This window comes from Heteronotia binoei, unplaced genomic scaffold (genome assembly GCF_032191835.1).
Source record: "Heteronotia binoei isolate CCM8104 ecotype False Entrance Well unplaced genomic scaffold, APGP_CSIRO_Hbin_v1 ptg001280l, whole genome shotgun sequence".
NCBI classification, from domain to species: Eukaryota; Metazoa; Chordata; class Lepidosauria; order Squamata; family Gekkonidae; genus Heteronotia; species Heteronotia binoei.
Genome location: NW_026800222.1, coordinates 40,562 through 53,192, shown reverse-complemented (window position 1 = coordinate 53,192; position 12,631 = coordinate 40,562). Strand labels below are relative to the sequence as shown.

At 52.7% G+C, this 12,631-nt stretch overlaps 1 protein-coding gene across 1 annotated transcript in view; it reads left to right on the top strand.

Annotated features, from left to right (window-relative positions):
* Positions 1-11,581, top strand: part of LOC132590956 (unconventional myosin-Ie-like) — a gene marked incomplete at its 5' end in the record, with an annotated part of 88,498 nt that extends 76,917 nt beyond the window's left edge. The window contains 4 exon segments of the mRNA XM_060263866.1: positions 2,913-2,993; positions 4,192-4,375; positions 9,278-9,459; positions 11,496-11,581. Of these exon segments, the coding sequence (XP_060119849.1) occupies positions 2,913-2,993; positions 4,192-4,375; positions 9,278-9,459; positions 11,496-11,572 (524 nt within the window).
* Positions 11,582-12,631: the final 1,050 nt, after the last annotated feature.

Genomic DNA, 12,631 nt, shown 5'->3' with positions numbered 1-12,631 from the left:
GCATAAGAGAAGCCATGTTGGATCAGGCCAATGGCCCCTCCAGTCCAACACTCTGTGTCACATAAAAACATAAGAGAAGACATGTTGGATCAGGCCAATGGCCCCTCCAGTCCAACACTCTGTGTCACATAAGAACATAAGAGAAGCCATGTTGGATCAGGCCAATGGCCCTTCCAGTCCAACACTCTGTGTCTCATAAGAACATAAGAGAAGGCATGTTGGATCAGGCCAATGGCCCCTCCAGTCCAACACTCTGTGTCACATAAAAATATAAGAGAAGCCATGTTGGATCAGGCCAATGGCCCCTCCAGTCCAACACTCTGTGTCACATAAGAACATAAGAGAAGCCATGTTGGATCAGGCCAATGGCCCTTCCAGTCCAACACTCTGTGTCACATAAGAACATAAGAGAAGGCATGTTGGATCAGGCCATTGGCCCTTCCAGTCCAACACTCTGTGTCTCATAAGAACATAAGAGAAGCCATGTTGGATCAGGCCAGTGGCCCCTCCAGTCCAACACTCTGTGTCACATAAGAACATAAGAGAAGCCATGTTGGATCAGGGCAATGGCCCCTCCAGTCCAACACTCTGTGTCACATAAGAACATAAGAGAAGCCATGTTGGATCAGGCCAATGGCCCTTCCAGTCCAACACTCTGTGTCACATAAGAACATAAGAGAAGCCATGTTGGATCAGGCCAATGGCCCCTCCAGTCCAACACTCTGTGTCACATAAGAGAAGCCATGTTGGATCAGGCCAATGGCTGTTCCAGTGCAACACTCTGTGTATCTTAAGGACATAAGAGAAGCCATGTTGGATCAGGGCAATGGCCCCTCCAGTCCAACACTCTGTGTCACATAAGAACATAAGAGAAGCCATGTTGGATCAGGCCAATGGCCCTTCCAGTCCAACACTCTGTGTCACATAAGAACATAAGAGAAGCCATGTTGGATCAGGCCAGTGGCCCTTCCAGTGGAACACTCTGTTTATCATAAGGACATAAGAGAAGCCATGTTGGATCAGGGCAATGGCCCCTCTAGTCCAACACTCTGTGTCACATAAGAACATAAGAGAAGCCATGTTGGATCAGGCCAATGGCCCTTCCAGTCCAACACTCTGTGTCACATAAGAGAAGCCATGTTGGATCAGGCCAATGGCTCTTCCAGTCCAACACTCTGTGTCACATAAGAACATAAGAGAAGCCATGTTGGATCAGGCCAATGGCCCCTCCAGTCCAACACTCTGTGTCACATAAGAACATAAGAGAAGCCATGTTGGATCAGGCCAATGGCCCTTCCAGTGGAACACTCTGTGTATCATAAGGACATAAGAGAAGCCATGTTGGATCAGGGCAATGGCCCCTCCAGTCCAACACTCTGTGTCACATAAGAACATAAGAGAAGCCATGTTGGATCAGGCCAATAGCCCTTCCAGTCCAACACTCTGTGTCACATAAGAACATCAGAGAAGCCATGTTGGATCAGGCCAATGGCCCCTCCAGTCCAACACTCTGTGTATCATAAGGACATAAGAGAAGCCATGTTGGATCAGGGCAATGGCCCCTCCAGTCCAACACTCTGTGTCACGTAAGAACATAAGAGAAGCCATGTTGGATCAGGCCAATGGCCCATCCGTCCAACACTCTGGGTCACACAGTCGTCAAAGAAACCAGGTGCCATCAGGAGGTCGATCAGTGGGGCCAGGACAGTAGAAGCCCTCCCACTGTGCCCCCCAAGCACCAAGAATACAGAGCATCACTTCCCCTGACAGAGAGTTCCAACAATACACTGTGGCTAAGAGCCGCTGATGGCCCTCTGCTCCATATGTTGATCCAATCCCCTCTTGAAGCTGTCTATGCTTGTGGCCGCCGCCAGCTCCTGTTGCAGTGAATTCCACATGTTAATCACCCTTTGGGTGAAGAAGGACTTCATAAGAGAAGCCATGTTGGATCAGGCCAATGGCCCATCCAGTCCAACACTCTGTGTTACACAGAGGCCAAAAAACCCAGGTGCCTTCAGAAGGTCCATCAGTGGGGCCAGGACACTAGAAGCCCTCCCACTGTGGCCCCCCCAGCCCCCCCGCCGCAAGCACCAAGAAGACAGAGCATCCCTGCCCCAGACAAAAGAGAATCCATGTTGGATCAGGCCAGTGGCCAATCCAATTCAACACTCTGTGTCACACAGTTGCCAAAAAACCCAGGTGCCATCAGGAGGTCCATCAGTGGGGCCAGGACACTGGAAGCCCTCCCACTGTTGCCCCTCCCAAGCACCAAGAATACAGAGGATCTCTGCCCCACACAGAGATTGCCATCTATGCCTTGTGGCTAATAGCCACTGATGGACCTCTGCTCCATATGCTTATCCAATCCCCTCTTGAAGATGGCTATGCTTGTAGCCGCCACCACCTCCTTTTATCCATTTTAACCTGACTGCTCAGCAATTTCATTGAGTGCCCACGAGTTCTTGTATTGTGAGAAAGGGAGAAAAGGACTTCTTTCTCTACCTTCTCCATCCCATGCATTATCTTGTAAACCTCTATCATGTCACCCCGCAGTCGATGTTTCTCCAAGCTAAAGAGCCCCAAGCGTTTCAACCTTTCTTCATAGGGAAAGGGTTCCAACCCTTGAAGCCTTCCAGTTGCCCTTTTCTGCACTTTTCCCACTGCTCTAATATCCTTTTTGAGGTGCGGTGACCAGAACTGAAGCCGTAACCCATCGCTGTGCCACGCCTTGTTTGTTGATGCTATCAGGGTTGCAGAAGACGAAGAGCTCCTTGGCATGGGATGGTCTCCCAAGAGCTGAAAGTAGAGCAGATTCTTGATCTCTGCAAGGGCTGCTGCTTGCTGGGCGGGTTCTAAGGGGATTGGGGCCAGCTTCACCTGCACAACTGACTGTGGATGTTCCAATCTTTCAGGGCCCACCCGGAAGGATAATAGGAAGAGCCGGTACCTTGGTGGGGCACCTGCCCCTGGCTGGAATGCCCCCACGGCTGCAGGTAAAAGAGTGTGGAGTTTGGGAGAAGTACCACAGCTCGGTGGCAGAACACCAGCATCACGGGCAGAAGGTCTCAGAGCCCTGCTGGGTCAGGCCAGGGAGGGTCCATCCAATCCAGCCTCCTGTCTCACACAGTGGCCAGCCAGTTCCTCTGAAGGGCCAACAGCAGGGCAGAGAGGCTGAGGCCTTCCCCTGAGAAGAGCATCAGAAGAGCCCTGCTGGGTCAGACCAGGGAGGGTCCATCTAGTCCAGCCTCCTGTCTCACACAGTGGCCAGCCAGTTCCTCTGAAGGACCAACAGCAGGGCAGAGAGGCTGAGGCCTTCCCCTGAGAAGAGCATCAGAAGAGCCCTGCTGGGTCAGACCAGGGCGGGTCCATCTAGTCCAGCTTCCTGTCTCACACAGTGACCAACCAGTTCCTCTGGAGGAACAAGAACAGGGCAGAGGCCAAGGCCTTCCCCTGAGAAGAACCTCAGAAGAGCCCTGCTGGGTCAGACAAGGGAGGGTCCATCCAGTCTAGCCTCCTATCTCACACAAGGGCCAGTCAGTTCCTCTGTAGGGCCAGTAACAGTTTTGGGCACCTTCCCTTGAGAAAATCATCAGAACAGCCATGCTGGGTCAGCCCAATGAGGGTCCATCTAGTCCAGCCTCCTTTCTCACACAGTAGCCAGCCAGTTCCTCTAGAGGGCCAACAACAGGGCAGAGAGGCCGAGGCCTTCCCCTGAGAAGAACCTCAGAAGAGCCCTGCTGGGTCAGACCAGTGAGGGTCCATCTAGTCCAGCTTCCTGTCTCAAAAAGTGGCCAACCAATTTCTCTGGAGAGCCAACAACAGGGCAGAGAGGCTGAGGCCTTCCCCTAAGGGGAACATCAGGGGAATCCTGCTGGATCAGACCAGGGAGGGTCCATCTAGTCCAGCCTCCCATCTCACATAGTGGCCAGCCAGTTCCTCTGAAGGACCAACAACAGGGCAAAGAGGCCGAGGCCTTCCCTTGAGAAGAACGTCAGAAGAGCCCTGCTGGTTAGCTTGTGGTCCTAAGTCCCCCACCCCTCAACTCTTCCCTGGGTGAGCTGGGCCTATTGATTCTCTTCCTTCTGCCCCACCCCTCTCATCTGCGTATCAGCCAGGCACTCCTCCAGACTGGATGCCCCATGCTTCCCCTGAAGCCCTCAACTGACGCCTTCTCCTCTTTCCTCTGAACAGGCCCGAAGTGGAACAGCCGGGGAGGCGGTAGGCCCAGTCTCCAACATTCCCGTCTCTCCATGACCCGGCAAGTCAGCATGGAGCAGCCCAGCCTGCCCCGGCAGGGGGCCAGCCCAAGAGCTAAAGCGGCCCCCACCCATGTCAACCTGGACTTCATGAACGTCCCGGACCAGGGCGTGGCTGGGTGAGTGGATTGGGGTGGGCACGGCCTCTTCGCCTTCCCCAAATTCTTGTGCGAGATCCAGGTCTCTTCTCCTCCTTCAAGCAGACGGCAGCTCAGAAGCCACGGCTGAGTCTTCTTCTCTCTCCCTCGATAGCCTAATGTCACTGTCTCGGTCAGTTCTACCATTCACCAACAGGGGAAGGAGCCTCAGCCAATAGGAAGAAGAGAGGCTTGGCTCAGTAGCTCTGCTGTGCGATTGAGAGAGCCTGGCAAAGCAATCTCTGCCCTCCCCCTTCCTTCCCTAAACACTCTTCCTGCACAGAAGCTCAGAAGCCACGGCTGAGTCTTCTTCTCTCTCCCTCGATAGCCTAATGTCACTGTCTCAGTCAGTTCCACCCTCCACCAACAGGGGAAGGAGCCTCAGCCAATAGGAAGAAGAGAGGCGTGGCTCAGTAGCTCTGCTGTGTGATTGAGAGAGCCTGGCAAAGCAAGCTCTGCCCTCCCCCTTCCTCCCCTAAACACTCTTCCTGCACAGAAGCCACGGCTGAGTCTTCTTCTCTCCCCCTCGATAGCCTAATGTCACTGTCTTGGTCAGTTCCACCATCCACCAACAGGGGAATGAGCCTTAACCAATAGGAAGAAGAGAGGCTTGGCTCAGTAGCTCTGCTGTGCGATTGAGAGAGCCTGGCAAAGCAAGCTCTGCCCTCCGCCTTCCTACTCTAAACAGTCTTCCTGCACCACAGCGGATTTGGGTCTGGGCGAGAGAGCAGCGGTCGGATGGGATGGGTTTCCGCTTGGCTCGTTCGCACACCTCCTGCAGGTGGGAGCGGGGAGTGCTGGGTGTAGGGTTGCCAACTCCAGGTCAGGGGGATTCATGGAGATCTGGGAGAGGAGCCCGGAGAAGGTGGGTTTTGGAGTGGGGAGGGACGGTAGCAGCGTACAACGCTACACAGCAGCCCTTTCCTCCAGTCTGTTGTAATTCCAGATCTCCAGGCCCCAACGACCAAAAGGTTATAGTGACCACATTACTAAGGTATGATCCATCAAATATCAACATTTCGTTCGCTACAAGAAACTAAAAGGTACAATTCCCAATGAATGCATAGAATCCTAGAGTTGGAAGGGGCCTCCAGGGTCATCTAGTCCCACCCCCCCCACACACACACACAATGCAGGAAACTCACAAATACCTCCCCCTAAATTCACAGGATCTTCATTGCTGTCAGATGGCCATCTAGCCTCTGTTGAAAAACCTCCAAGGAAGGAGAAACAGAATCATAGAGTTGGAAGGGACCTCCAGGGCAGTCCAACCCCCTGTACAAGGCAGGAAACTCACAAAGACCTCCCCCTAAGTTCACAGGATCCTCATTGCTGTCAGATGGCCATCTAGCCTCTGTTTACAAACCTCCAAGGAAGGAGAGCCCACCACCTCCCAAGGAAGCCTGTTCTGCTGAGGAACTGCTCTAACAGTCATAGAATCCTAGAGTTGGAAGGGGCCTCCAGGGTCATCTAGTCCCACCCCCCCACACACACACAATGCAGGAAACTCACAAATACCTCCCCCTAAATTCACAGGATCTTCATTGCTGTCAGATGGCCATCTAGCCTCTGTTGAAAACCCTCCAAGGAAGGAGAAACAGGATCATAGAGTTGGAAGGAACCTCCAGGGTCATCTAGTCCAACCCCCTGTACAAGGCAGGAAACTCACAAAGACCTCCCCCTAAATTCACAGGATCCTCATTGCTGTCAGATGGCCATCTAGCCTCTGTTGAAAACCCTCCAAGGAAGGAGAAACAGGATCATAGAGTTGGAAGGAACCTCCAGGGTCATCTAGTCCAACCCCCTGTACAAGGCAGGTAACTCACAAATACCTCCCCCTAAATTCACAGGATCCTCATTGCTGTCAGATGGCCATCTAGCCTCTGTTGAAAAACCTCCAAGGAAGGAGAGCCCACCACCTCCCGAGGAAGCCTGTTCCACTGAGGAACTGCTCTTAACAGTCATAGAATCCTAGAGTTGGAAGGGACCTCCAGGGTCATCTAGTCCCACCCCCCCCACACACACACACAATGCAGGAAACTCACAAATACCTCCCCCTAAATTCATCCGACGGAGGAGTCCTGACATACAGGAAGTTGACCTGAGTACTTCTGCTTCGATCGCTCTTCACGCATAGCGTGTTGCATTAATCGCATGTTTAGCAAAGGTAAAGGCAGTCCCCTGCGCAAGCACCAGTCGTTTTCGACTCTGGGGTGGCATCGTATCACGACATTTTCACGGCAGACTTTTTAAGGGGTGATTTGCCGTTGCCTTCCCCAGTCACCTACACTTTCCCCCCAGCAAGCCGGGTACTAATTCTACCGACCTCAGAAAGATGGAAGGCTGAGTCAACCTTGAGCCTGCTACCTGAACCCAGCTTCCCCCGGGGATCGAACTCAGGTCGTGAGCAGAGAGCTCAGACTGCAGTACTGCAGCTTTACCACTCTGCGCCACGGGGCTCTTCCGCAAATCACATGTTTACACGACTACAATAAAAGGCAAATTTGTAACTCATTCCATAAATGGCAAGCGATACATGATTATAGTTGAAACAACCTTAAAAACATACTCACAAGACTACAGCGCTCTGGGTAAATGTGCAAGACTATTTTCACCGTGTTTAGCAACTGCTAAAAATGCAACAAAATATGCAATTCTAGCCACCCATTATATACAGTGCACAGCAATTAAATTCAAGAACATCAGATCATACCCACAACTTCACTACAAAGGTCTCCAATGTGATTTCAAACTTCGCCACCATGCCAAGAGCAGCGTTCTCTCGAAGCTGAGTGTGAGCTAGCGCACCATTTTTTAGCCTCCAGCTCACACACATTTTTGTCTCAGCTCAGGAAAAATGGCCCCGGAGCACACTAATTTGCACAGTAGCTCCCAACTTCAATGTTGTAGCTCACAAAGTAGAATTTTTGCTCACAAGACTCCACAGCTTAGAGCAGGGGTCCTCAAACTTTTTAAATAGGGGGCCCGTTCACTGTCCCTCAGACTGTTGGAGGGCCGGACTGCCGTTACTGCACAAGGCCGCGGGCCGTCAGTTCTCCGTCTTCTGCATCTCTCTCCCTTCCCCACACCACACACCCCGGCCTGGGAACTCACCTCACCTCGGTATCACCTCACACTCTGTCTCCGCCGCCTCAGCCCAGTGCCGGAAGTGTGCGTTGCTAACGCGAGTTTAGGTCGAACGTCACTTCCGGTCTGATTTTGCCATAACCCGGCGGGCCGCATAAACGTCCTCAGCGGGCCGTAGTTTGAGGACCCCTGGCTTAGAGGGAACATTGATGCCCAGAGGCTGGCAGGGAATGCCAGTTGGGCTGCTCGCGTCTTGGCTTCCCTGGAAGTTTTGCCTCTCTTTCCTTGGAGGTTTTGAAGCAGAGGCTAGATGGCCATCTGACAGGAAAGCTGATCTTGTGAACTCAAGGGATGTTTGCGATAGTTCCTAATAGTTAGAACAGTTCCTCAGGGGAACAGGCTTCCTCCTCAGGAGGTGGTGGGCTCTCCTTCCTTGGAGGTTTTTAACTGGAGAGCCAATTTGATGTGGTGGTTAAGTGTGTGGACCCTTATCTGGGAGAACCGGGTTTGATTCCCCACTCCTCCACTTGCAGCTGCTGAGATGGCCTTAGAATAATAGAATCTGTAGAGTTGGAAGGGACCTCTAGGGTCATCTATTCCAAACCCCTCCACAATGCAGGAAACTCACAAATACCTCCCCCTAAATTCAAAGGATCTTCATTGCTGTCAGATGGCCATAGCTCTGGCAGAGTTGGGTCAGCCATAGCTCTGGCAGAGTTGTCCTTGAAAGGGCAGCTGTTGGGAGAGCCATCTCAGCCCCACGCACCTCACAGGGTGTCTGTTGTGGGGGAGGAAGGGAAAGGAGATTGTAAGCCACTCTGAGTCTCTGATTCAGAGAGATGGGTGGGGTGTAAATCTACAGTCTTCTTAAACAGAGGCTAGATAGCCATCTGACAGCAATGCTGATCCTGAAATGTAGATCCTGTAAATTTAGGGGGGAGGGGTTTGTGACAGTTCTGAATAGTTAGAGCGGTTCCTCAGTGGAACAGGCTTCATCCTCAGGAGGTGGTGTGCTTTCCTTCCTTGGAGGTTTTTCAACAGAGGCTAGATGGCCATCTGAGAGCAATGAGGATCCTGTGAATTTAGGGGGAGGTGTTTGTGGGTTTCCTGCATTGTGCAGGGGGTTGGACTAGATGAGCCTGGAGGTCCCTTCCAACTCTAGGATTCTATGATTTTAATCCCAAAGACCTCACCTGGAGTCTTGTGTTCAGTTTTGGGCACCACATTTTAAGAAGGATCTAGACAAGCTGGAACGAGTTCAGAGGAGGGCGATGAAGATGGCAAGGGGTCTGGAGACCTATGAGGAAAGGTTGAAGGAGCTGGGCATGTTTAGCCTGAAGAGGAGGCGGCTGAGAGGTGATAGGACCACCATCTTTGTCCTTGTAGGGCTGTCCTCTAGAGGATGGGGTGGAATTCTTTTCTGTGGCCGCGGAAAGTCGGACCAGAACCAGTGGGTTGAAATTAAATCAAAAGAGTTTCCAGCTCAACATTAGGAAGAACTTCCTGACCATTAGAGCGGTTCCTCAGTGGAACAGGCTTCCTGCTCGGGAGGCGATGGGCTCTCCTTCCTTGGACGGTTTTCAGCAGAGGCTAGATGGCCATCTGACAGCGATGAGGATCCTGTGAATTTAGGGGGAGGTTTTGTGGGTTTCTTGCATTGTGCAGGCGGTCGGACTAGATGACCCTGGAGGTCCCTTCCAACTCTATGATTCTGGGGAAAGGCCAAGAGGGCTGTGGGTAGAATGTCAGGGGTCCTCTTTCCTGTCCCCAACCTTGCTTTGACCACTTCCTTTCCAGCTTGCAGCGGCGGCTCTCCAAGGAAGCCAAGCCCATCCCGGGAGGAGGCCGGGCCAAGCCCAAACCTAAGCCCAAGCCACAGCCCCGACTCCCTCAGTGCCGGGCGCTCTACGCCTACGACGCTCAAGACACCGATGAGCTCAGCTTCAACGCAGACGAGGTCATTGAAATCATCAAGGAAGGTGAGCCCTACAAGATCAGACCAGGAAGGGTCCATCTAATCCAGCCTCCTGTCTCACACAGTAGCCAGCCAGTTCCTCTGGAGGGCAAGCAACAGGGCAGAGAGGCCAAGGCCTTCCCCTGAGAAGAACCACAGAAGAGCCCTGCTGGATCAGACCAGGGAGGCTCCATCTAGTCCAGCCTCCTGTCTCACAAAGTGGCCAACCAGTTCCTCTGGAGGGCTAGCAACAGGGCAGAGAGGCCAAGGCCTTCCCCTGAGAAGAACCTCAGAAGAGCCCTGCTGGATCAGACCAGTGAGGGTCATTCTAGTCCAGCCTCCTGTCTCACACACCGGCCAGCCAGTTCCTCTGGAGGGCCAGCAACAGGGCAGAGAGGCCAAGGCCTTCCCCTGAGAAGAACCTCAGAAGAGCCCTGCTGGATCAGACCAGTGAGGGTCATTCTAGTCCAGCCTCCTGTCTCACACACCGGCCAGCCAGTTCCTCTGGAGGGCCAGCAACAGGGCAGAGAGGCTGAGGCCTTCCCCAGTTTGGTGTAGTGGTTAATTGTGCAGACTGTTATCTAGGAGAACAAAGTTTGATTCCCCCCTCCTCCACTTGCGGCTGTTGGAATGGCCTTGTTCGGCTATAGCTCTTGTACCAGTTGTCCTTGATAGGGCAGCTTCTGGGAGAGCTCTCAGCCCCACCTACATCATAGGGTGTCGGGGGAAAGGGAGGTAAAGGAGATTGTGAGCCGCTCTGAGAGTCAGAGTATAGGGCAGGGTATAAATCCAATATCATCATCTTCTCCTCCTCCTGACCCTGGAGAGCAGCTGCCAGTCTGAGTAGACAATACTCACTGTGATGGACCCGGGTTCTGCTTCAATATAAAGGCAGCTTCATGTGCCAGTTTTGTGTAGTGGTGAAGTGCGTGGACTCTTACCTGGGAGAACCGGGTTTGATTCTCCTCTCCTCCACTTACAGCTGCTGGAATGGCCTTGGGTCAGCTATAGCTCTCATAGGACTTGTCCTTGAAAGAGAAGCTGCTGTAAGAGCTCTCTCAGCCCCACCCGCCTCACAGGGTATCTGTTGTGTGTGTGTGTGTCGGGGGGGGGGGGGACGGTAAAGGAGATTGTGACCGTTCTGAGATTCAGGAGTATAGGGCAGGATATAAACCCAATTTCTTCTTCCACATCCTTTTTGACGCGAGACCTCCAGAACGGCACACAGGTGTGGCCTGACCTACCCGGTGTACAGTAGGACTATAATATCTTGAAATCTGGGTGTTATGCCTCTGTTGATACACCCCAAAACTGCATTGGCCTTTTTTGCTGCTGCAACACACTGATTGCTCATATTTAGCATGCAGTCTACCCGTAACCTCAAAGCAGACTGCAGCTCTGATCTAGCAGGGCTTTCCTTGGGTTCTTATGACAAGGCTGGCCTTTGGCCTTTTGTCTGCCTGTTATGTGGTTTTTGCCTGTAGGGAAGATCGCTCTTCATTGCCTGACTCTGAGAGTTTGGTGTAGTGGTTAAGTGTGTGGACTCTTACCTGGGAGAACCGGGTTTGATTCCCCACTCCTCCACTTGCACCTGCTGGGAAGGTCTTGGGTCAGCCATAGCTGATAGGAGTTATCTTTGAAAAGGCAGCTTCTGTCAGAACTCTCTCAGCCCCACCCACCTCACAGGGTGTCTGTTGTGGAGGAGGAAGGTAAAGGAGATTGTGATCCACTCTGAGATTTGTAGCAGAGAGCCAGTTTGGTGTCGTGGTTAAGTGTGCCGACTCTTATCTGGGAGAACCGGGTTTGATTCCCCACTCCTCCACTTGCACCTGCTGGAATGGCCTTGGGTCAGCCAGAGCTCTGGCAGAGGTTGTCCTTGAAAGGGCAGCTGGGAGAGCCCTCTCAGCCCCACCCACCTCACAGGGTGTCTGTTGTGGGGGAGGAAGATAAAGGAGATCGTGAGCCGCTCTGAGTCTCTGATTCAGGGAGAAGGGCAGGGTATAAATCTGCAATTCTTCTTCTTCTAAATCCAATATCAACCTTGTCTCCTTCCTTCTGCAGATCCTTCTGGATGGTGGCAGGGCCGTATCAGGGGCAAAGAGGGCTTGTTCCCGTGGAACTACGTGGAGAAAATCTGAGCGGAAAGCTTCCCTGGGCAGCTACGGAGGTTGTTCCTCTCTCCTAGTCACCCAGCTGCTCCTGAGTTTTCTATGAGATCGCAGAGGCTCACCCCGGAGCCGAGGAGGAGGCCGGCTGCCAGAGGAATCCCCCAGGACACTTCCTCCAACCCCCCCCACCAGCAAGCGGACACCTGGGGAAACGGGCAGGGCAGGTGACCTCCGCGTCCTTGAAAGCCTGCAGAAGGCTGCTGAAAGACGGGCGGCTTTTATCTTAAATTGTGCCAGGAGAAAGGAGGTTATTCAGTATGCTAACTTCTTCCTCCTCCCGCTGCGCTTCAAGCCACGCAGAGGAATTCTGACATCCCGGAACTGAGGAGCGGCGATCCGAGGGGGTGGGGGGGACTTGCCTTTCAAAAGGAAGAAGAGAGGCAGCTGGGGCTTCCCAACAAAATATTAATCTGGACACCAGCTCCAAGCTAAACATGCCCGGACGCGGGTAAAGGACACTGCTGAGCAATTCTTCAGGCCCACCTTAGCGGACCTGTAAACTCTCATGTCAGGCTTTTGCCTCTGTTATACAGAGGGGTGGAGGGGAGCCGAAATTCTGCAAATGCCAGTGAGGTTTTTGCTGCAGGACCGGACCAGTAGCCGTCCCAAAATCCACCTGAAGCTGAGATGACAGCGAAGCGGCTGGGAAGGGGGGTGGGGGGTGGAGAACCACACCGTTGACGATTGGAATCAGTTACGTGAATTGGGACCGTCTCCTGAAAATGAATTTTATTTCTGAATGTATTCAAAATGCTTTCTTAAAAAAAAAATTAAAAATAAACAATTTGGACCCTGACTGGAAAAGAAATCCAAGATGAGACGAAAAGCGGGACGTTGCACAATTTGCCTCGGGGTAGGAAAGCGGCGCAGAGTGGGAAAGCTGCAGTCCAAGCTCTGCTCGTGACCCGAGTTCGATCCCGGCGGAAGCTAAGTTCAGGTAGCCGGCTCGAGGTTGACTCAGCCTTCCATCCTTACGAGGTCGGTAAAATTAGTCCCCGGCTTGCTGGGGATAAAGTGTAGACGACTGGG